Raw genomic sequence first — 24,960 nt, 5'->3', positions numbered from 1 at the left:
TCTTTTGATGCAGCCCAGCTCACAGAATCACTCAGTTCATAGACTATGCTCACAGAATATGATCAGAGAATGGTTTGGGTTGGAAGCGACCTTCAAGATCACCCCGTGTGTGTCCCATCCCCTCCGCCGCCCCCCGACAGTCGCAGCCTCCTCCCCGCATCCCGGGGCGGGACCGGGCGGTCCTTCCGCTGCCGGGGGCGCTCTCGCTGCCTTCCGGAGGCGGTGCCGCTGCCCGAGCGGAGGCGTGGAGGCTGCTGCAGCCCCATCTCCAGCCCCGCGATGAAGGGCGAGTCCCCATCGTGGCCTCCGGCGGCTTCGCTGCTGGAGGAGGCGGCGGATCTGCTGGTGTTGCATCGCGACTTCGCCGGTGCCGTGCGGAGGTGCGAGGCGGGCTGCGAGCGCCTGGGCTGCGGCGCAGAGAGGTGCGAGCCGGGCAGCGAACCGAGGGCTCGTCAGCGGGGTTTGGGCTTGGGGGAGGGCGGTTAGGAGCCTCCTGGGTTTGGAAAGCTGGGGAGGGGGCTCTTTGCCGGCCAACGCAGGGGTGGGGCAAGGGGTAACAGCTTTAAGCTGAAATATGGGAGATTTAGATTAGGAGGTTGGAAATGGGTGATCATAGAATCACCAGGTTGGAAAAGACCTCTTGGATCATTGAGTCCAACCATTCCTATCTGCCATTAAACCATGTTCCTGAGCACCTCGTCAGCCCATCTTTTAAATACTTCCAGGGATGGGGACTCAACTCCCTCCCTGGGCAGCCTCTGCCAGTGCCCGATGACCCTTTTTGTGAAATTTTTTTTCCTGATATCCACTCTGAACCTCCGCTGGTGCAGCTTGAGGCCATTCCCCCTTGTCCTGTCCCGTCACTTGGGAGAAGAGGCCAGCATCCTCCTCTCCACAACCTCCTTTCAGGTAGTTGTAGAGAGCAATAACGTCCCCCCTCAGCCTCCTCTTCTCCAGGCTAAACAACCCCAGTTCCCTCACCCGCTTCTCATGAGACTTGTTCTCCAGCCCCCTCACCAGCTTCATTGCTCTTCTCTGGACATGCTCCAGAGCCTCAGTATCCTTCTTGTGGTGAGGGGCCCAGAACTGAACACACTACTTGACATATGGTCTCACCATGTTTAAGGTCCTTTCCAACCCAAACTATTTCATAAATCTTCTGCGAGGGTGGTGAGGCAGTGGTACAGGTTGCCCTGAGAAATCATGGATGCTCTATCCCTGGAGGTGTTCAAGGTCAGGATAGACGAGGCTTTGAGCAACCTAATCCAGTGGGAGGTGTCCCTGCCTGTGGCAAGGGGGTTGGAACTGAATGGGCTTTGAGGTCGTAGAATCATAGAATACTTTGGGTTGGGAGAGACCTTAAAGATCATCTAGTTACAACTCCCCTGCCATGGGCAGGGACATTCCACTAGATCAGATCCTATTTTTTTGCAGATATGCGTGTCCACTAAAAGTAGATAGAGTGAGGATCCCAATTCTGCTTTCCTGAGTGAGGACTTTATGCCAATGTTAGTCTAGACCAAAACCTAAAAAAAATCTCAGCCCACTTCAAATAGTGATCATGTCTACCCTGTCACTGACCTTGAGGATGACTCAGATCATTTTTGTTGCAATCAGTGCTTTTTGTGCTGTCAAATGTAATGACAGCATAGCTACAGTGATGATGCTTGCTGATGGATGATGCAGGATTTGATTTGTCAAGGCAGACACGTTCCTACAGCACACACCAGCCTGCAATCAGAGCAGGTAGTTTGAGCAGATTCCAGTAAACTCTCCAAATCACACATGCAACAAGCAATGGCAGTCAGAGAACAAACTCTTAGCGAAACTTTGTTCACAAAACCAATACCAGCCACACTCAAAGCTGCGTTACATACTACAGCAGCAGTCTGCCAGCCAATCCTGAAACCCACCTAAAAGGTAAAAACCTTCCTCACTGATAATATGAGCTGAGGCAGTATACAGATGAATCCTCAGTTCAGTCATTTCTCATTTTCACTGGGTCTGATGATGTGAAGGAGTCAAGGTTCACCTCTCTGCAGTTTATGTACTCAATTCCAAAATGTAACGTTGAAATCTAGCCTTCCAACCCAAACCATTCTATGATTGTATGAATACAAACATCTGTATGAGTGGCAATAGCACTGGTGGTCCTTGCTGTGGTGTGGCTTGGCTTTTTCTTAATTATCTAAATTAATGGAGAGTGGTGCTCATGGCTAAAGAGCGAGTTAGTGATCGTTTAATACCTGGGTTGGCTTTGGCTGCTGTTCAGTAGGGGCCTGTCTATGTTTACATGTGTCGTGTGAGAGGATCTGTGCGTGTTTGAGGGAAGCGAGGTGTGCCTAGGAGTCTTCCTCACATCTTTTTGGAGATACAGTCTCTGTGCATCTTCTGTGGGGGCTGAATTTGCCTTTTCATTGAGCGTGAGGGATAGGAGGAGGGGGAAAGGAGGGGAAGTGGCTCTTGGAGAACTGTAGAGTACCTAGGCTAGGCTAAAGCTGACTGGAAGGGATGAAAGGGGAAGTGTGGTTATAAGAAGTGCTTATTTTCTTCATTACCAGTTCTGCAGAAGTGAAATGCTCCCTTTGTGTTGTGGGGATTCAGGCACTAGCTGAGATGAACCGATGGAGAGAAGTTCTGTCTTGGGTCCTACAGTATTACCAGATCCCCGAGCATCTGCCTCCAAAAGTTCTGGAGCTGTGGTGAGTTTCTGTCTGTGCCTGTCAGATACGCAAGGCTTGTGTTAGTTAGCTTTCATAGCAGGGCAGACTTGAGTATTGTGTGATATTTTCACTTTACGTGGTGTAAGTGAGGATGAAAGCAGAACCTGGGACAATCCTGTTCTCTACCAGTGTGTGCTGCAGGCCAGCAGATTGTTTTACAGTGATAAAGTACAAAAGGACTGATGCTGAGAAATTAACATCAGTGGCTGCATTTACTGTGTGCCTCAGTGTGTCAAGTATAGAGCCTGATACATGCCTTCATGATAGCTGCTTGTGAGTAGTAACTGCCAGTGATCTTAACTTTTAGAAAGAGTTAGTGTTTTCTAATGTTTCGGTTTTGTATTTCAGTATCCTGTTATACAGCAAAGTGGGAGAGCCTCAGGTGATGCTGGAGGTTGGAAGTAGCTGGCTGAGGGACCAAACCAATAAAAGCCTCCCCGAGTATAGTTCATTGCTGGAGCTGTATCTGTTGCATGTGTTGCTCCCGCTTGGACGGTTTGAGGGGGCAGAAGAACTTGTACAGGGCTGTGATGCTCTTGACAGTGAGCAGCAGCAAGCATTTCTCAGGACCATTTGTGAAAGCCGATGTCAGTGGACTCAGCAGAAAGAGATGCACTCAGGTGGTGAAGAGCAGCAAGATGCAGCAGCAGAAACTGTTTTGGGTAGGCTTTCCCTCTGTTTGTGTTCCTCTTCTTTTTCATAAGTTTATTTCAAGTTAGTTGATCCCTTCCTAACAAAGGGTAGCAAGTTTTAGCTATGTATTGAGAATACTGTCAGAACAAACCAGACACAGGGAAGTCCCATTATGTGTCACAGAAGGAAATTGAAGACTTAGTGATCCATTTGCTGATAATAATAATAAGTGTATTTAGTCTCTGCCACTGTCAAGAGATGAGAATTATTTTCTACATTCAAAAGCACTTCAGAATAAATGTGGGCTGTAATTTTTTTTAAAAAAAGGTACAGAAGAGAAACTAAAGCCACCTAGCAATCCTTGAAGGGTATATTTGGTTGACTCTGTGTACGCTGTGCTTCATCACCATTTACAGTCGAGCCCATATAGAACAATGTCTGGCTTTTAAAGCCATTCTGCTTCTTCTCCAGAAGTATAAATCACTTGACATTATCTCACAGGAGAGAAGCTGGCAGTGCTATGGTATAGGATCATCATATATTAAGGTAGATGCCTAAAAAAAGACAGAATTAATTGTACTAAAAATTGTACTGGTTCTCTGTTCCCTTTTAGAAGATAAAAAAACCAATGCAACTCTCATGCAATCAAACTAGAACAGTCTTATTTTAGTATCTTAGTTTCTTATTATTTGTATCTGTGGTTACTACTTTTTGCTTTTTGCTTTACTTTTGGCTTTTTATTTTATTCTTTACTGTACTCTTTACTCTTTACTATATTCTTTACTCTTTACTTTTTACTTTACTTTATCCTAACAGCCTTTCTGTTCTTGTATTCCAGGGTCTTTGTCCCAAAAGCTCTTGACCATGTTGACATTACTGCGTCGAGCACTGAGGTCCATGTCAAGCCACTTCTATGTACTTCCTTACAAAAAGATGCTCTTGGCTACTTTTCTGCTTTACTTGGTGGTGGTGAGATTAGACCCAGGTACAGTATTACAATTTCCAATTTTTTAAATTTCATTATTGTTACAGAGAAGAAAATAGTTGATTTTAATAGATTTGGTCTGTGTAAATGCCTGCTCTTTGGGTGATACAGAATCTGGGTGATTAGGAACTTATCGTTAGGCTTGTTTCTAACGTTTGCAGTTGCAATCCATGTAGAAAGATGTAGCTCTACAAAAGCCAGTTTTCTGAAAACAAGTTATTCCATCCTCAGCTCTTTCCAACAGACGGGGTACAGACTGTGAGGTGCAGGCTGAGCTGTTGTAGATTCAGCCTCTGCCTCAGTCAACTTGGGGTGTTACAAGGTGAACGTCTCCTGGAAGGGTGGTTGCCTAAGAGCCTTTCCTGTCAGGAAAGTAGAGAGTTGCCCAGGGCAGCATTGTGGTCATGCATATGTTCTGTTTATGCTGGAGTTTTGCTTAGTGGTGGCTGCTTCTGTCGCTTGAAGAATGGGCTGGTCCCGTGATGCAGAAGTGTTAGCTGTGGTGTGGGTGTTTCTGCTAGGTGGCAGGTGCTCCATAGCTATTCTGCAAATAGTCCATTGGAAAATACCGAAGAAAGGATGGGAGCAGTGCCCTGAGTGAAGGCCTGAGTACTGAATCAAAGAGAAAGAAATATGACAACTAAGTTTCAGTTAACTCTAGTTGGGTTCAGTTCTTTTTTAATATGTTTAGTGTATCCTTAGTTTTATGTTTTATAATGAAAACCTCTTTTGCTTTTTTGTTTTGTTCTGCAGCTTCTCCCACATCACTTCCATTCATTTACAAACTGGTCCAGCTCTTTCGACAGGCTTGGACAGCTGTATTTTCTCCAATGCATAGGCCTCCAATTCAAAACTAAGAGTGTTCCGTCACAGAAGAGTTTTTTCTTTACTGCTGTAAAAGTGTCAGCTTGTTTTGAGGATGTTATCTGGCTCTGCAGGGACTGTTGAAATCAGCGTCCTAATTGAGATGACAACCTGTGAATTCCTGTGTGGTGATAGCTTTGTTTCTTCAGACAGGGGATGGTGGCGTATGAATTTTGAAACCACTCCCAAGTATTCCTGATGTTTTTCTTGGTTCTACAGCACCGTTCTGGCTGACACCAGGGTAAAGCCACTCCTTATGGAATAAGAATCCTCCTTTTCAAACACTTTTCTCTGGATGTAGCTTTGAGGAAGGGTTGGGTAGGTTTCATCCATGCAAATGCTGGGCAGTTCTCTGAACGAGTGAAGTAGTGTTCCTGAAGGCAGGACTGCAAAAGGCAATTGAGAAATTAGGGGAATATTATGTTTTGCCTGAGAAATCTGAAAAGCCTAGTGCCTGCAATATGGGATTTAGGACAAGCATGTGGAATTAAAACACTGGAGCTAATGAAGCCTATTATATTTTGAGGGCCAAGGTGTCTGTTGTAACTGATACTTCCTTATATAGGCGCTCTTGATTTTAGTAATTTTTAAGACAGAAAGCCAAGGTGATGGACTACAAAGACTATTGTGTTGCATCTACACTTCTTAAATGCAAATGACAGCACTTTATGCTTGCTTGATGCATAGTAATTCTTAGGAGCATGTGGTGTAGGAAGGAAATAGATTTATTTTTTTAAACTATATTCTATATTATTGTCTAGTTGAACAACTGAAATTGCTGCATCATTTTACTCTTTCTCTACCTCTTACTTTGTGTATGTAGATGTCAAAAAGTCTCTGTATGTCTGCAATTGTCATCCCTGTCCCCAGTATTTAAATTCCTGAGTGAGCCATTTAGCAATGCTCTATCCTACAGAACGTAAGTTTATTAATAAGTAGAAAGAGATACTTCTCTGTGATCCCAAAACCTTCTCCAGATCTGCAGCAAGAAAACTATTGTCTTTGCAGAAGATTTGTCATCAGACAAACCTTATTTCTGACCACTTAGGGCAGAAATGGAAGGTTGGAGTAGAACATTCATTGCTTCTCCATCTATCCATCTATCATTGATTGATAAACGGTAAATTCCGAAGCTGAGAGCAGACCTATTTAATATTGCTTTTACTGGAGCAAACTGTTGTGTGCTGGAGAGGACAAGTTAAAGGCAAGGAACCTCTGTGGCAAACAAGTAGCCCACCATCCTAGCATCTATGCCAAAAGAATTCAGGCTGGCCTATGTCAGTCCAGACTCAAAAAAGGTTGAACAAAGCAGCCTTTTTTGTGGGCAAATTCTATCCAACACCAAACCTGTGAAAAGTAGCCAATATTGATCCCAGTGTGGTGTCTCACAACAATTCCTTTGTCTCCAGCAGTAGCCAAACACTGAGGTCTGCATCTTCACTGCTAAAAGTAGTTCTGTATCTGTCTGTTTCTTCTTGAATGGTACCAATAAAGAAAGACTCCCAATATTAATTTCGGATAAACTGAGGCAGGTCATTCATAATTGCAGTAGTGACCTTGCCTATGGGTCTCAGAGTAAAAGCCAAAATGCTCTCATATCTCTCCCCAAAGCTATTGTCTCTTGCAGGACTTTACACCAGGATAATTAGCACATAATGCTTTGCCATATTAAAAAGGTATTTCTTATATGTCCTGTGCACATAGTGAAGAGCTGCTCTTGATACTGCTTGATGGTTCTGGTAATCCAACTGTAAGTGTAGTTACAGCTCAGCGGCCAACAGTTGATGGGAGAGCAGGTAGAATAAAACACAGAACCTGTCTCTGGAGTTAAGCTCTTCCAAGAAATCACTAGGTTGTATTTGCTGGCCCCCTACTTTGTAAGGCCTCACTTTAAGTACTTTGTAAGGCACTTAATGAGATAGCAAACTTCACTACTTGGCCAATTTCTCACCAAAATGGCTGCTCAGGTAAGCATTTCTTTTTCTAGTTTTCTATTAACGTTTTCAGTTAGATGGCAGAGCTGCATTTTGGGGGTTGGGACCCGTGGTCTAAACAAGCCATATATTATGTTGAGAATGCTGTTAAATGTCATAGCTGCTCATTTACCAGAACTTTTAACGTTCACCTTGCCTTTAAGTGTAGGTTGGCAACCTCCATTTTTTCTTTGAGTACTACTGATTTGTATTTTAGTTTATTTATCATGAGAGGGTAAGAAGACAGAAACAAGCTATCAAGTTTTATTTGTATTTAATACTAAACCAGGAATATTTAATTTTCACAATAAAGTGACTACTGATTTACCTCTTTGTAGAGTTGATTATTTGTGCAGTGGTTAAGTGTCTGACATCTTTTTCCTTTAATGTACTGTCAAATAATTCCCAGAAATGTTTCACTACATGTTCTCATTGTACTGTCATCTTTGAATTAAGTAGAGGACTTGTCCAGTGTGAATCTAACGAGATCTAATCAACTGATGATGTTGGTAGGGTGTAAGTCTGCATTTTCATATGACTTCAGAGACCGGTGATTACTTTCTATGAAAGATCCAGCATTTTTTTTTTAAATATTTAACTGTCTCTGCATACCTTTGGATGGCCAAGACCAGTACTACCAAGAATAAAAGCCTTTCAAGCTTGGTTTTAAAAGAACTCCTTAAGTAATGAAGAGATTATCACAACCTCTTGAGAGGATAGTGAACACCAGGAGAGCCTAAATCAGAGTTTGTTTCCCCTCACATGGAGAGATGCAAACAGTAGTAGGACTTTGCTTGTATTTAGGTCTATGATGTTAAACTTAGGTCTTTTGTTTAGAGACACAAGTTGGCCTTTGCAATTTTTAAAATGAACCACAGTACATTAGCCTACATGAGATTTGAATTAATACACCTTCAGACTATACCAACAGGGTTTATATCGCCATCACTTTGATACATTACTAGGCTAACTGTGATCCGTTTTCATTGAAGACAGTGATACAGGAGCTCAAAGTGGGATTAAGATTTAGAAATCAGGTTCTTCTGTCAGATTTTGCCATGCTGTAGCTGGCAGGGAGGTGGTGGTGGATGAGAATATGAGGAGATGATATGCAGCTCTGTCCCTGGGGAAATCACAAGGGAGAGCTGGAGAAACAAGCAGAACTGAAATATTCAGGAGAAATGAATCTAATGAGGGAGAGATGGAACTGGAGCTGCAATTCTTGTGAGACAGATGATATAATGGAAAAAAAAGTTTGTCTTGAAAATAGTTTCTGCATTCACCTGAGCTAGATAAAATTTTCTTCTTGAGGAACAAATGAGAACATTGAAAACATTAGCAAGGTGTGAAAACAAACACACCATCTCTTTGAGCTTCAGTGTCCATTAGAAGAGAATTCCAAATACAATTTTGTTTTTATGTAAATGAAATGGAATTTATTACTTCACACATACCCATTGTAGTTTTCAAAAGTTCATTACATGATTATGAAGTTTTGTGAAATCCAGTCTATCTCTTGTTTCGCTGTCTTAAGGTTATTAGGAAGAGTCTCAGCCCTGAGACATTCGTTTTGTCCTTGAATTAGCAAACAGGCACCCAGCTGTGGTATACAGGCTCCCTGCACTGTGGAGGGGTTAAAGGATTAAGAGCTCTGTTTGAACAGAGTATTCAGCAAGCTCATTAATTAGAATTCCTTGGACTGTAGAGTGTGGAGATCATAGAAGCATAGAATCTTCGAATGGTTTGGGTCAGAAGAAACCTCAAAGATCATCCAGTTCCAACCCCCCTGCCATGGGCAAGGACACCTTCCACTCAACCAGGTTGCTCAAAGCCTCATCCAACCTGACCTTGGAACTCCTCCAGGGATGGGACATCTGTGACTTCTCTGGGCAGTCTGTTCCAGTGCCTCACCACTCCCACAGTTAAGAATTTCTTCCTAAGATCTGATCTAAATCTCTCCTCTTTCAGCTTAAAACTGTTCCCCCTCATCCTATCACTGCACTCTCTGATAAAGAGCCCCTCTCCGTCTTTCCTTTAGGCCTTCCTGAATCCTCCTCCTGGCTGAACACCTTCAACTTCCATGTTTTCACTGAAACATATACTCAGCCTGTACAACTCCAGCAGAACTATAGAAATGCATTACGATTTGCCTAACTTGTTGAGGAACATTGTGCCCTCTCTGGTAGCTCAGCTTGTATTAAGGTTGCTGAAAGGTCAGTAAGAAAAGCAAGGCATAAGGTTACTGATTTAGTTTGACTATTTATCGGTAAAATGAAGGCCTGGTCTTTATATTAGTAACTATAGTTCTGATCTTGCTGTGCTAGGGAAGATAATTCTGCAAGTCCAGATCTAATTTTACCATTTTTAATGCATACATTTTTAATACATCACAATTCTTAACAAAAATGGAATAACTCTTTGGAAAGTGTATCCCAAGATGTACTTAATTTTTCTTATTTAAAAGTAATTTTAAAAATGCATAGCACAGTTCTCTGTTTCAGTGATAATACCTGAAAACCAGCCTTTTATAAATATAGCAGAGTTTTATGTGGATACTGAAATAGTAGACTCACAATTTCAGAAATATCTGCAACGAGACGCTGTTAATTCTCCCAGTAAGTGCCAATAGAATGACAGAACTGAGTTCTACTGGGGAGATGGGGAAGCATTTAGAATTTCCTTCACCTAATCTAAGAATGTACCATAATATATGGGAAATGTGAAGACTTTAACACAAAAAATTAAAAGCAATGGAGGTTTTTTGTACAATCAAAGAACTTTTCAGGAGTGCACTGTTTTGTAAGACAGCAAATTACTGTTCTAAAATCATCCACACTTCTGGCATTGTTGGTGAGTCACTTAGATAACTGATCTGTAGGGAGTGACATACATCTGGTAGAGGAGAAAAAGAAGTTAACTGTCCCTCCTTTGCCTGTTGATGTATTTTGATGTCTAGCCAGAACAGAACTGATAGATCACAGGACTTAGTTGTTCTCTTGACCTAAGATCTGGTGGACAGTACTTCTAAGCTCTAGATTATTAAAAAATGCTATCTTCAGGGATGTGTCTATTTTTAAATAGAGGGAAACAATTTAGGTGTTGTATAGCAGCGTTAAGGGTTTTCTTTTAAAATCTCTCTAAGAGGCTGCTCTTGGCAGAATCATAAATAATTGGAGATAGTAACTTCCAAACCACTGCTCTGTTGCATTGCTCTGGAGGACATCTATGGCACAGGACCCAGTGTGCACATAAGAAGCCCTTTGAGTGTATCCAGGTCATCCCAGTTGCATGCAAACAGCGCATCAACCTGAGAAGCACGGGCCATTCACAAGCCCTCTGCCTGTACCAGCAAAGCCACTCTAGAACTCATGCCTAATTTGCTTATTTTCACATCTTAGGACTCCATGACAGAGCCTTTTTTATAATCAGCCCTATTTAGCTCTCATCATCATCTTCCAGTGTTGCAAGGTAAAAGTTGAAGTGGGCAGGTCTTGAACAGGCTGCTGGGCTATCAACCCTTCCCATCCAGGGCACGTCTCCATGCAGGACAGAGAGGTGCCCATACAAACTCAACATCTGCCCACACAGGTTGAATGCTGTCATTGAGCAAGATGAGTTTCTTTCCAAGAATCTGTGTCAAAGCCATATCTGCCTCATGTCTCTATGGAGTAAAGCCTAGAGGACGACTTGGTAGTCAAAAACACTCACCTGTACCTGGGACCACAGGCCCACACTATCTTTTCAGGTTACTCTCTAAAGCCAGGCTGAGGGGGTTCTGTCTAAGCACTCCACAACACAGGTTGACAGAGCAACCTAAGGAAACCTCATAAAAAACAGTATGCCCAAGCCTTTCTCGGTGTTTTCACATCTGGGTTTGACCGTTTCCCCAGACCAGCACATATTTCCAGCACTTGAGTTTATGGGCTATCTCAAAGTAGAGCAGGTCAAGCACAGTCTTTGGTCTAAAGCTGATCTGCAAAGGTCTTTTTCTTAGCTATAAATGTGAAAAAGGATAAAATAGTAACCTGACTCATCTCTAGCCTCTTCAAGCTCAGCTGGGGACAGAAGGGACATAGCCATGGCACTTGCACTGGCCAGGAACTCCACTCAAGACACGTCACTCCCTGTTCCTTGGAACTTTTTGACTGGTGAGACTCTGTTTAATGTGGCAACCCAACACTGATGAGTCTATAGGTTCTGTCACAGTTGAGTTTGAGTGGGGTGTAGAGAAGAATGATTAACACTGACCCCCAGATGTGCTGTCACTGCCTAGTTCAGAAGAGAGGAGGAAGCAATGGAAAAGCAGAGGAAATGCAGCAATGGATTAAGTTGCAAATAATTTAGTAATTCACAGAACTCTTATAGGTTTTGGAGCTGCTAGATTTGACATGTGTTGACTCAAAGAGTGCCTAAGAGGATTTGGGTAGTGGACTGTTCAAAGTATTTGCTGTGGGGCTTTTCCCTGAGAGCTCCACAAATGGCAGATCTGTGAACTTTTAACATTTCAGATTGTCTGGAATGCTGGAGCTTGGCTGGAATGTTACCAGTTCTTTTGGAAGAAGAACACAGAAACAGCCTATTTCTGAGTCTCAAAGCAATGACTTGATGGTTTTCTGGAGAACTGTGGGATTCTGATAGGTTAAACAAAGCATCAGGCAGGAATTTTCACAGGAATTCTTCCTCTGTAAAAAAATACTTGTGGCTCCAGAAATCTCTGTAGCTCTTCCTAGCCAAAATCAAAGACTAGTGAGTTGTAAGTTTATGTAAGGGTCAGCAAAATGAAAAACTTATATGCCAGAGTAAATCAGAGTTTATAAAACAATATGAACCACTTCACATTGTTAAAATATAAGCATTAGTTAGAGAAGATACTTGGATGCTGGTAGCCAGCAGTGGCAGAGCAACTTACGAATATCATCATGTCAAAGTAGACTAACCTATCTTTTAGGAGTTCCATATTTAAATTTCTACTGATTAAGCATCATAATAAACAGTACATTTATAAAGTCAGGGGATAAATATTACTCAGATTTAAGCAATCAAGCATGCCTTCCTCTTCATTGTCTAGGAGTTGCAAACACAAGGATAGCTTCCCTGAGAGAGGCTGCTGCTTTCCAATATTGAGCTAATGCAGAAGAAGCAAACAATAAAGTGGTGGAGGCAACTGCCCTAATTTGGTGTGAGAACCTTTGTGTGATGCCTCCAGCTATGTTTTGCAATAAGCACTGCAACAATTGAAACATTAATAAGGCAGGCAGCTGGAGTGAGGACAACAAGGAGTCAGGCCAGCATTTGAGAGCCCTAGTAGAGCACACTTCAGAATGGTAATTGTATTTACTTCCCAGTTCTCTATTTATTGTTTTTCTTCTGTCCTTCTCTTCATTCATTTGCTTTCTTATACCCTCTTGGTCTCCTGTATTGGAATTTAGGAGTCATTTTTGTCTACACATGTACACGCTGGCAGAACAGTGGATTGGGATGGCATATGTCTTATATATATATATTATATATATTATTCATATATATATGAATATATGAATAATACTTAGGTGTTGAAAGTCTAGTGTATGGCATGTTACGTAGCCCTACTCAGATTTAATAAGCACACCAAACCAGTCAGGACTAAATTTGAAATGTGGGGTACATCTGAGCCCTGCCTGTCTGGATGAATTTGCACACACAGGGGAATGGGGAGGGCAGAAGGCAGTAATGCAGCCGGTAAAATTGTGGAGTCCGTGACCTATTCCCCACCACACTGTGACACTGAAGCACAGCAGCAGGTGCTGGGTGCTGGGCCCAGGCTGCTTCCAGTCCTGCAGCCCAGAGCAGGGCTCCTGCAAAGACCTGTCATCCCTGACCCGAAAGAGAAGGAAACACTGCTGGAGACACCATGGTAAGGGGGATGTGGGAACACCAGTCCTATGGGAGTGGGAGGACTGTGCGCGAGGGAAGGCAGGAGGATCTGCTGTGGTTGTCGGAGGTTTGTGCCACAAAACCCTGATCTCCCATGGCACCAATTGCCATGTAAGAGGATGGGAGAGGAGTGCCAGAAAATCTCACTGGAGCTGTAAGGCACGGTGGACCAAAGTTTTCTTTGGAGAGTCTCTAATTAGTGGAATTATAAGGCAAATTAGATCTGGAGTCAGCTTTTAGTGCTTTCTGTTGTGACTATATTTTCTCAACATATTGTTGAGATCATTTTGTTTAGACAACAAACCAAAACTTTACTTACCTTTGCATCTTTTTTTTTAGATTAATTTAGCTCCAATGGCTGTGCTGTTCATAGCTATGCAGTGTATACACACATGTTTCTGGAGTGCATGAATGTTTTTATGAGCATTTGCATTTAAGTAAGTAAGAAAAGACCTTTCATTTTTAAGATCTGAGCATTTATTATGCATTTGTAGAAATCTCTCAAAACCTCTTAGTATGTGAAAAATCCATTTCACCTTGTATCCCAATTTACTTCTAGCATGGAGTCTTATTTTAGTGCAGAGAGCTATGTTATTTACTGCCAGTACAGCAGCAGATCCAAAATCAAAGCAGTCATGTTGCAGGCAGGATAACTACTTCCAGAGGCTCCTCATGCCTTAGGACAGACCTAGGGTAGTGAGTACGTTTTCAGAATACCTAGAAGACCAAATTCTGCCTTTGTGCCGTAAATACTTAAGCCAGGTAGTATTCTGTGTTTTTTGGAGTTTTTTTGTTTTTTTTTTTTTCAAATTGAGTCAAAGTTGCTTGGGTTTAGTTTCTCTAAAGACCTGTCCTTTTCTACTGTCTCTTGGTAGATAAAAAGTCAGGTCTACAATTTTTAAGGCACGTACGTCCTGAGTACACTCCAAATTTAACTATCACAGAGATCAGTTTACTTTGCTTGTGACACTGAGGAAGGCCCACTCTCTTCCCTACTAAAAGTCTGACACATATTTTAAAGCTGTAAAATATGCAAAATTAGAAATATCTTTGTTACTGTCTTCTCTCCTTGTCAGAATATTTCTAAATTGCTGCTGGGATAGGAGAAGATGGGAACTGAAGGCAGGAGCCATGTCAAGAGGTCTGGCTTAAAAGGCAGGGTTGAGATGTAGCTTCAAACTAGTGCAGCTGAAAGGTCTGTCTAAAAGGAAAGGAACCGGTTGTGCTGAGAGTAAAGCAGCTTTTTAGGTTTCAAGTATTGCTTGACTTGTAATTGTAGTTTTGCTCTAAAAGATAATATTTTAAAAAGTCACCCGGTCTCACTGCAGTGTTTAAAAGCAAAAAAACCCCTTCTTTTTCTTTGCTGACAGCCTCACAGATTCACATTGGGATTTAAAAGATAATCAGGTGTCCATCCTGTACAAAATCCGCACTAATTGAACTCTCTAAGCCCAAATATGCTGTCAGTGTCTCCTGAGCAATCCTGCAGATTGCAACTCCCCTGCAGCACACTGACTTATGGAGCCTCATCATCACTCAGATAACTCAAATACTTTTGCACAACTCAGTTGAGAAAAACACAGTTGTGCAAGTACACTCGAGAGCACGTTACACACAGAGCTGCATTCACATTTGCAGAGTCAGCAACTTACAAATGAGTACTGAATAGAAATTACGCATTTCATTGAATGAAATCTTTAAACTGACTTCCCGTATTCATTTGAACTTCTGAGGATGACTAACGGGGGCAGTGGCAACTTTTGAAATTCCTTCTGAAAAATATCTTTAGTTATGTTTCTAAAGTGTAAATATATGCCAATTTATAACGAAAACACTGCTCCAGAGATGCTGCTAGTCACAAACTATGCCTGAGGATTTATTTTTGGGGGAAGATGCACTTCACTCTCAGGTCACAGGAGTATTTTGCAGGGTAAGCAGTTACAGAACTAAAAAAAAAAAAAGTTATCTGGCCAAATCTGATATTATATCATTGGCTATCTCTAAATAGGGTATTTAATGACTGAGAACCATTCTCTGGTCTTGAAGCCAGGTAGCATGGCCTGCTTCATATTTAGGCATCTGAATTCTCTTTCTCTCTCCAAAGCCAGACAGTGGTCAGTGAGCTTCTCAGTGGAAATAATTCTTGACAATGAGTTGCATTTTGGATGGTGCTCAAGCGTTGCCTGGAAAAGTATGAAGTTGCACAAACCAAAACTGTGCCACAGAGTGTGCCAATTGTCCATCTGCAGAGATGATCACAGGTCAGTGTTCAGTACTATGACCTGACCCTTAGTATAGACAGGGCCACTGAGATCATGCGGACAGAGCTCAGAAGACTCTAATTACAATTGCTCCAAAGCAGAAACTGAAGCCAAAAAACTCCATGTCTGAAACTGCTCTCTCCTTACAAAACTGCATTTCACTACACCTGGCATCGTAATTGTCTAGACTAACTCAGAATTATCTGCCTTATAATTCTGTTTCCGAACTTATGAGACCCACCATCAGGTGCTCTGTACTCCTGTACTCTTTAAGTGTAAAGCATCTTGGAGCAATGGGCACCTGCCTGTTTTAGCCTGACGTTACATACATTGCTTTCTCTTCATTGAAGTTCCTGGCTGCCACAGGAACTATGCTCAAAATGATGCAAATAAGCACACTATATTGCAATGACACTGCCTGAATAAGCAGTAAATAAATAAATAGGTGCAATGTAAAATTCATAGCTGCTTAGGAGCTTGGAGTAACATTGGTTTCAACTGAGAAAATATGAAATAATGCCCTGAGGTGAATATTGCTTAAAGTAGTTCTTCCACGCTTCTCCTCCAGCCTGCTATCAGAGGGTAAAAGGATCAAAAGAGATCACCTGTCTTGAGTTACATAAGGTTGAAGGATACCACATGGCTGTGTCAGGTTCCAGCCAGGAGTAAAAATAAACTAAACTGGGATATGCTTCTCAGCAGGGCTGGTCCATAGGAGAAAGGGTGGGGTTTGTGTAACTGAAATGATTTCTGCCTGTTTTCATGTCCTGTATACTATGGCACAAATATCTCAATTTTTTAATGAACCATCCCAGTATCTGGTGTGTGTATCTGTACAGTTTCATTGTGGTCCTGGGGCTGAACAACCGCATGAAATGCTGACAGTGACTATTCACCATATTTTTGGAAAAGAAAAACTATACGGGTAAAAAAATAACCATTAGGCATAAGGAGGACTGATGTGCAATTGTTTTTCTGACTCTGTCTCTGCTCTCTTCCCTTAGCGTGAGTGCGTCTCTATTCACGTTGGCCAGGCTGGAGTTCAGATAGGAAATGCGTGCTGGGAACTCTTCTGCCTGGAGCATGGCATTCAACCAGATGGCACCTTCAAAACTCTGCCTGATAAACTCAACTACGATGACTCTTTTACCACATTTTTCAATGAAACAGTCACTGGGAAGCATGTGCCACGGGCTGTAATGGTGGACTTGGAACCAACAGTGGTAGGTCAGTATAGAAATAAATCTGGGAAATGGCGAAGAGCTTATTCTTCCTAATACCACCATGCTGTGCCACCAGCCTCTCCTGGCACAAAGCAAAGCACCCTTTGTATCTTAGTCTACCACTAGATGGCATAAAGTTAATTGTCTTGTAACATAGCATGACACATTCTGTCCTGATTCAATTATCTCCACAGGTGCTATAATAATAATAGGATGCCTTGCAGTTTAATAGCTGGTACATATGGCTTGTACGACTTTTCTTTGCTAAAATCTTCCATGTTTCGTTTTGTTTATTGTGGCATGTTTGCCATTCAAATCCTGCTTTCTCTCCAATTCATATCCGAAGTGGGAGCCTGACAGTTCCCCCTCTAGGAACAGAATAATTTCTAAACATTAGGACATCTGGGGAAACCTGATTTTCTTCACCCTTTTTTCTGGTGACTTGTCCTCTTGTCAGTACAGACTGTACAACTGACAAGTTCTTGAGAAGAAAGCAACTTCTGTGGCTGGATACAAGTCACACTGTAAATGGATGGAATGCAATAATTTAGAAGTGTTTAGAAAACAGTTTTCCCTCCTCTGTCAGCATCTGCTTTTTTGTGGTCTGGTGGCTGGAAGCTTACGTCAAAGTCAACAATGACCAGAACTTTTGGGAACTGGTGCACAGCCATGAAGCTTCTTACAATTTCTCTTTCTTGTTCAGATGAAGTACGGGCTGGCACCTTCCGGGAACTTTTTCATCCAGAGCAGTTGATCACTGGGAAGGAAGATGCAGCTAATAACTATGCCCGTGGCCACTACACCATTGGCAAAGAAAGCATTGATATCGTGCTTGATCGTGTCCGTAAGCTGGTAAGTCCCAGTAGCTGTGAAACAGCAGTTTGGATTCCACAGAAGAAGGAAGTGCAGAACAGGTAGCTTGTTAATTTCAAATGATATCAATGGTTCAGAAAAGAGGTTGCAAGACATACAGAAGTATCACTATGTCACGATTTAAGTTATAATAGGAGAGATTTCAGAGGTAGTGTTTACCAGCCTGCTTAACCCTTTCTCTGACAATCTTGTAAGAATGAAATGAATAGTTCAGCATGTCAGGTCATGGTAAACACTGAGCAGTCATGCCAGGACAATTAATCTTATCCAGCTTGATTGACATCACTTTACTTGGGTTCTTGTCAACAATCCTGCTGGGCCTCCTGCGGTTTCAATACAGGATGGGGAATGATGTGATTGAGAGCAGCCCAGCAGAGAAGGACTTGTGGGTGCTGAATGATGAGAAGCTTGATATGAGCTGGCAATGTGCGTTCATAGCCCAGAAGGCCAAATGTATCTTGGGCTGCATCAAAAGAAGCATGGCCAGCAGGTTGAGGGAGGGGATTCTGCCCGTCTTGTGAGACCTCATCTGGAGTATGGTGTCTACTTCTGGAATCCTCAACATAAAAAGGATATGGAACTGTTGTAATGGGTCCAGAGGAGGGCTACAAGTATGGTCAGAAGTCTAGAGCACCTCCCATATGAGGACAGGCTGAGAGAGTTGGGGTTGTTCAGCCTGGAGAAGAGAAGGCTCTGAGGAGACCTTATAGTGACCTTCCAGTACCTGAAGGGGCTACAGGAAAGCTGGGGAGGGACTGTTTGCAAAGGCTTGTGGTGATAGGACTAAGGGCAATGGGTAACATAAGAAGGAAATTCTTCATGATGAGAGTGGTGAGGCACAGGCACAGGTTGCCCAGGGAAGTTGTGGATGCCCTATCCCTGGAAGTGTTCAAGGCCAGGTTGGATGGGGCCTTGGGCAGCCTGATCTAGTGGGATGTGTCTCTGCCCATGGCAGGGGCGCTAGAACTAGATGATCTTTAAAGTCGCTTCCAACCCAAACTATTCTATGATTCTACAGCTCAACTGATCTTGTCCAGCTTGCTAAGTTTGAATCAGAAACTGCCTTTAAATCCCTCTTAACAGTAAGATTCCTGAGACTTGCATATGAGCAAACACGTCAATTTTATTATAACAATTCTATAATGACAGTTTGTGACTAAGTAAGGGTTCAGTGGTGGCTGGGGATAAGATACTGTTTGTGAAAATACATTAACAACAATATATAGTCAAACACCCGAGCACAGATAGGAGTGATAGGCAGGTAAGAAATATGTAGTTAGGGTCAAAATATAGAGAGATGCTAATAATTAGTTTGATGTTAAGATATATATTTAGTGTGCATAACACAAAGGTTTTACCCTAAAAGGCATCCCAGTTGGGTAGGGATTTTTTGAATCAAGTTGCACCCCCATGTCATAGAATCATAGAATCACTAGGTTGGAAAAGACCTCCAGGATCATCGAGTCCAACCATTCCTATCAACCACTAAAACATGTCCCTGAGCACCTCATCTACCCATGTTTTAAACAACCTCCAGGGATGGTGACTCAACCACCTCCCTGAGTAGCCTCTGCCAGTGAGTGCCCAATGACCAGTCCAAGAGTAATTCACTTCCCAGTTACACAGCTTCAGACAGTCTTAAAAAGTGGTTCTGAATATGTAATTCTTCATTATCAGCTCAGCCCTGAAGCATCAATACTGATATAAAAGGCCAGATTAAGCAGTTCTACATTTCTGGTTTCAGCTAAACTAGCTAAGAGAACTGTGAAGTTCAGAGAGAAAATCTCCACAGACAACAGTAGAATTTTTATGTCATAAGTTGAGTCAGAGAAGGAAGTAAAGGATAGGATTATCACCAGCCCTTTGTCAAGAAAACCAGCCATGAAAGCTACACTGTGTATTGCTAATGGTTCTCTCTCCTTCAGCTCAGGATACACTCACGTAGTACATTAAGTATTTTCATTCCCCGTCATTCCTTTGTTTTTACCTTCTCTTTTACTTTCTAGGCTGATGCCTGTTCTGGGCTGCAAGGATTCCTGATCTTCCACAGCTTTGGTGGGGGTACTGGCTCTGGCTTTACCTCCTTACTCATGGAACGCCTCTCTGTGGATTATGGAAAGAAATCCAAACTGGAGTTTGCCATCTACCCAGCCCCTCAGGTCTCCACTGCTGTGGTGGAGCCATATAATTCTATACTGACTACGCACACCACGCTGGAGCATTCAGACTGTGCCTTTATGGTGGATAATGAAGCCATCTATGATATCTGCCGTCGAAACCTGGACATCGAGCGCCCCACTTACACTAACCTCAACCGCCTCATTAGCCAGATTGTCTCTTCCATCACTGCCTCACTGCGCTTTGATGGTGCCCTCAATGTGGATTTGACAGAGTTCCAGACAAACCTGGTACCCTACCCACGCATTCACTTCCCCTTAGTGACCTATGCACCCATCATCTCCTCTGACAGAGCATATCATGAGCAGCTTTCAGTGGCTGAAATCACCAGCTCCTGCTTTGAGCCCAACAACCAGATGGTGAAGTGTGACCCAAGGCATGGGAAGTACATGGCCTGCTGCATGCTCTACCGTGGTGATGTAGTTCCAAAAGAAGTCAATGTAGCAATTGCCGCCATCAAGACCAAGAGAACTATCCAGTTTGTTGACTGGTGTCCAACAGGTTTCAAGGTAAGCAGGGCTGCCCTGAGCTCCTCATTAGTGTTTAAAGGGCAAGTTCAGTCTACCAGAAAAATAGTACTTTTATACCTTGCATGTTTTCCATGCAAGAAGAAACAACATAAGAAAGATGCATTTGTATAAACTGAGCCCTTTCTCCAGACTCCTCAATATTTATGTAAGTGGAAAGCTGAAGTGTATATGAGCAAAATCTAAAGAAGTATTCATTTCAGATCAGAATTTTGAAAAAAAACAATGAGTAGTCCCTCTGGAGTATCATCTAAAACTAAGAAAATACCAAACCCAGTAAAATTAACGAAGGAAATGCTGATTTTAGGGAATCTATCAGTTAATATCCTCATCCAGAAGGAAATGCTGATTTTAGGGAATCCATCAGTTAATATCCTCATCCAGAAATATTATACAGCCTCTCACCACTGGCTACATGTCAATGTTGGGAAACATAATTTCAATAATAATACAGATATTAGCAGTGGAAAAACATTCATCAAATAGCTGGTTTAAGAATGCAAACTTTTACCTGGGAACCAACTTTCTGTATTAGTTTCTATAAAGTATCTTGGTGAAATTGTATGTTCAGTGTTGAGTAGTTGTTAAGAAAGCTATGAAATTGCCAGTTTACATTAGACAGAAGAATATTACAGACATAAAAATGACCATATATCATACTGTTTATGACGTTATGACTTTTTATGGCATTTGCCATCTGGCAGTTTTGATAATGGGACCACTCTGCCAGCATCTGTAACTTTACTCACTTTTTTTCATCTCTTTGACTGCTTTCTGCTCTCGCGTATTTTACAACCTTCTCCCATATTCCTGTTTCCAGGTTGGGATCAACTATCAGCCTCCTACAGTAGTTCCTGGAGGAGACCTAGCCCAAGTTCAGCGAGCGGTCTGCATGCTGAGCAACACCACAGCTATTGCAGAGGCCTGGGCAAGGCTTGACCACAAGTTTGATCTGATGTATGCCAAGAGAGCTTTTGTGCATTGGTATGTGGGTGAAGGCATGGAGGAAGGAGAATTTGCAGAGGCCCGAGAGGACTTGGCTGCTCTGGAGAAGGACTATGAAGAAGTGGGAACTGACTCATTTGAAGAAGAAAATGATGGGGAGTAGTTTAAAATACACTTCGTTCCTAGTGAGCACAGAATTCTCACTGTATCGCTGTATCACACATGTCTACCATTAGCTCAGCTTTTTTTGTACATAATATACAGAAATTTAGTAGGGGTCACATAACTTTAGGGTTTCCATTTCTCTCCACATTTAGCTTTATTCCCGCATAATCCACCTCTTGACTGTAGTCACTGAAGCTTCACAATGCCTGATTGGGCTTGGGAGCGGCTACATTATGTGGGACATCCAGTGTTGTGTGTGCTATATGTTGACAGCAAACAGGTTAACTTCTTCATAATTTTCTAAATTTTAAAATACAGTACCACTTTCAAAACAAAACAAATCACAATTAGCATTAAAAGAGCAACAACAGGGTGAAGCACTTTGTTAAAAATACCTGTGGCTGCGGGTGACCATCCTAAGAGAGTATCCTACCAATTGTGTGCTGCATCCATCCTTACTTGTTCCGGGACTTGGTTTAACCATCTCCTCTGTGTCGTGATGGACAGTTATTAAAGTTTGTTGTCCATTTTTCCTGGCTTTCTCCATCAACTGCTTCCGATCCTGATGTTGCAGCAGCTTCTTCACCAGAGTGAGACTCATTCCAATAAGCGAGGGTAACAGTTCTTGGATCAGGGTGTAATTAGATTGCAGGAACCAGTAAGATGTAACAGGTACTGAGTACGTCAAGTCACACTCTGTAATCTGAAAAAACCTGCGAACACAAATAGTTGAATTCTTTGTGGTATCCACAGTTGCATTGTCAATGAATACAAAATCACAAAGAGTTCTCACACAAGCACAGCCTTTGCCAATATATATCAGCACTGTTTAAGGACATTTGTCAGGAAGAATCTCAAAATGGCAGAGTCTTTGCTGTTGAGACAAACATCTTGAGCCCTGGTGATATTACTTTCCCTGATGAATCCTTGTTGCTCTCACTCAATGTATGCGTTCACATTGATAGTTTGCCATTTACCACTCTCCTTTCACACCCATGCTCCATGCTCTAAAGGATAGAGTACGGTTCCATTATGATTTAATCCTAAAGCAATGATTGGGTATATTGTGTATACCAAAGCATGGTGTATGGTCAGCACAAATGCTGTGGCTGTGTTAGCAATGGGATCAAAGATAAAATTCACCAAATATCACCAGGTATTGTAATTTCCAATTTCCAGTCCACCAGGATTGGAATTTCTTTTCTAATTCAAATGCATTGTCCCATAACACCTTTCTAATATCAGTCGGTAGAGTACCTCCTCTAACTTTTCTTATAATTGAGGCTGTGATTGCATATAGCTTGAATTAATATAAAGATCCTCAGGACAGGTATAATTTAGAGAGGCAACATTTTGCCTTGCTGTGTACATCAAATTCTGTACCGAGGAGAAATTGCTTCACCTTGTACTAAATACTGACGTTGCTGAGGCTGTTTTACTTCTTTGATCACACTCTCTATTAAATGTATGTATTATTTATGCATTTAAAACACACATGCAACCACACAAAAATACATTAAGTTTTCTCCCTGCCAACTGGGCAAATGTTTCTTCAAGTGTGGGGTTTTTTTGATATCCAGGAATGCCAGTGCTCTATTAAAATTTTGAAGGGTCATCCTGTCACACTCTGGATCCACGAGCCACACGCTCACGTCCAGGCCTGACTCGAGGGGGTGGGTTCTTTTATCTGTGCGGTGATCCGGAGGCCAACAAGGTCACTCCCAGGGTGGAAATCAAAAGCAATATTTATTCTGGCTACGTAAAACATAAACAGACCAAAATACTAGGGTGCACAGACAGGACATATTTAGCCTTGAGAGGAGGAAGCTGAGGGGAGACCTTATTGCTCTCTACAACTATCTGAAAGGAGGTTGTAGAGAGGAGGGAGCTGGCCTCTTCTTCCAAGTGACAGGGGACAGGACAAGGGGGAATGGCCTCAAGCTGCACCAGGGGAGGTTCAGACTGAATATCAGAAAGAAATTTTTCACAGAAAGGGTCATTGGGCACTGGGAGAGGCTGCCCAGGGAGGTGGTGGAGTCACCATCCCTGGAGATATTTAAAAGACAGGTAGATGAGGTGCTCAGAGACATGGTTTAGTGGCAGATAGGAATGGCTGGACTTGATGGTCCTGGAGGTCTTTTCCAACCTAGTGATGCTATGATTCTATGACATGGGGGTGCAACTTGATTCAAAGAATGGAGTTTCCAAGCCCCCTTGCTTTCTCACACTCCTCACTGAAGTGGGAGGCTAGGTGTGGCTGGGCAAGGATTCCGAGATAATAACTCAATAACAACTGCATAGTCATTACTAAGTAGGTATTCCCTTTATTATTAGCAGCGCTGGATGCGTGGGGGATTGATCCTCCAAAAACACGCAGGTCAAGCAAGGAAACTGTGTGTCTTTTATATTACAGATCTATACATACTCATTTCATCACCCAAAAAGGTATAACATATTCATTCCCTTTTGAAGAGTGATTAACATATCTTCACACCATGTTTGTATGCGCAGACAGTCTATTGGGTGGTCTGAGGACCCCCTGCTGATGTCCAAAAGATGAAAGCTAGAAGTAAGGGGGGTGCAGCCCAAACTTTAAGAAAAAATAGTCCTTTTTCTGCTGGGTGGCAGTGCGGATTCCAGGCTTCCTTGTCTTGTCTTGTCGGATGCCTGTTCCTTGCACAGCAGGTCCCCCTTTAAGATAAACATCCCTCAAGGCACAGACCTCTATAGGGTGTACAAGCTTAGACAATTGCTACAGATCAAGACATAAGCTCAGACATTTGCCATTCATCAGTCTCCTTTTAGGAAAAAAAATTCTTGAGACACATACCACTATAAGACATACTAACTTAGACAATTACTATTGACTAATACACAAGCTTAAAAATTTGCCACTTATCAACCTTCCCAAAGTTACAGAAACGAATCCCAACCTGTTCAGAGACCAATCTGATCCCTGAATGCAGCCAAGGTCACTTGGATCCAATCCAACATGCACACCATAAGGGAACAGGAGAGAGACCGAGAGAGAGAAGGGGAGGGAAAGAAATCCCCACATTGATAAGCAGTGACAGTTTCTCAGGAACAAGTGGTCGCAGCAGCAGCTTCTTCCAGGCTGCGTGGTCCAGGCTGGTCTGATCAAAGTGATGGTCGAGAGAAAGCATGAGAGTGTGGGAGTGAGAGCAGCACCGCATGGCTCCTTGTAAATTCTCTTATAAGAATTTACAGGAGTCTGACCCCCACCAGCAGGTGTTGGGGTGCTCTGGACATGTGTCTTTCAGGAGGGTCTGGCCCATCTGTCCGGTGGTGGAGGAAGATGGGCAGCGCATCACCTCCCCCTGTAGCAGCAGCTCTGGACCTTGAGCTCAGCCAAGCAAAGGAGAGTGGTGCCCACTCCTGCACCTCCTCTCCACCGAACCTGGCACCACAGGTGAGCTTGGGCCACAAAACACACCAATGGGCAGCCTTCAGGTGAAAAATTTAAGGCAAAGAAAGGAGCAGAGTTGGGCTTGACACATCCCTCCATATTTTAACAAAGCCTATGTGCTGAAAATCCCAATGTGGGTTATTCAATGGCCAGGGGGAAGTTCCATGTAGCATTGAGGTTTGGCATTGCCTGCAGAGATAGAGGGTTAATTCCTACAGTTTGCCATAAAATCAGCTGCAAAGGCAAGTGGGGGTGAACATTCCACTCACA

The 24,960-nt window shown here is 42.6% G+C and overlaps 2 protein-coding genes across 6 annotated transcripts; both read left to right on the top strand.

Annotated features, from left to right (window-relative positions):
* The first annotated feature begins 212 nt into the window (after positions 1-212).
* Positions 213-7,521, top strand: PEX26 (peroxisomal biogenesis factor 26). Its single transcript, XM_054056747.1, has 5 exons — positions 213-422; positions 2,562-2,702; positions 3,072-3,385; positions 4,195-4,341; positions 5,095-7,521. The coding sequence occupies exons 1-5, from the start codon at positions 280-282 to the stop codon at positions 5,196-5,198; spliced, it is 849 nt and encodes a 282-aa protein (XP_053912722.1). The 5' UTR covers positions 213-279; the 3' UTR covers positions 5,199-7,521.
* A 2,152-nt stretch (positions 7,522-9,673) lies between these two features.
* On the top strand, positions 9,674-22,829 carry TUBA8 (tubulin alpha 8). 5 transcript variants are annotated; one of them, XM_054077547.1, is made up of 7 exons: positions 9,674-12,502; positions 13,431-13,528; positions 15,196-15,352; positions 16,357-16,579; positions 17,279-17,427; positions 19,455-20,135; positions 20,974-22,829. In XM_054077547.1, exons 4-7 carry the CDS (start codon positions 16,552-16,554, stop codon positions 21,259-21,261), a joined length of 1,146 nt encoding a protein of 381 aa, XP_053933522.1. In that variant the 5' UTR covers positions 9,674-12,502; positions 13,431-13,528; positions 15,196-15,352; positions 16,357-16,551; the 3' UTR covers positions 21,262-22,829. The 5 variants fall into 5 exon arrangements, with proteins under 5 accessions (XP_053933522.1, XP_053933515.1, XP_053933508.1 ...); XM_054077540.1 differs by having other exon boundaries at positions 9,674-13,071; XM_054077533.1 differs by lacking the exon at positions 13,431-13,528 and having other exon boundaries at positions 9,674-13,071.
* Positions 22,830-24,960: the final 2,131 nt, after the last annotated feature.

This window comes from Cuculus canorus, chromosome 1 (assembly GCF_017976375.1).
Source record: "Cuculus canorus isolate bCucCan1 chromosome 1, bCucCan1.pri, whole genome shotgun sequence".
NCBI lineage: Eukaryota > Metazoa > Chordata > Aves > Cuculiformes > Cuculidae > Cuculus > Cuculus canorus.
The sequence above is the reverse complement of the archived record's forward strand: the minus strand, read 5'-3'. Positions and strand labels throughout refer to the sequence as shown.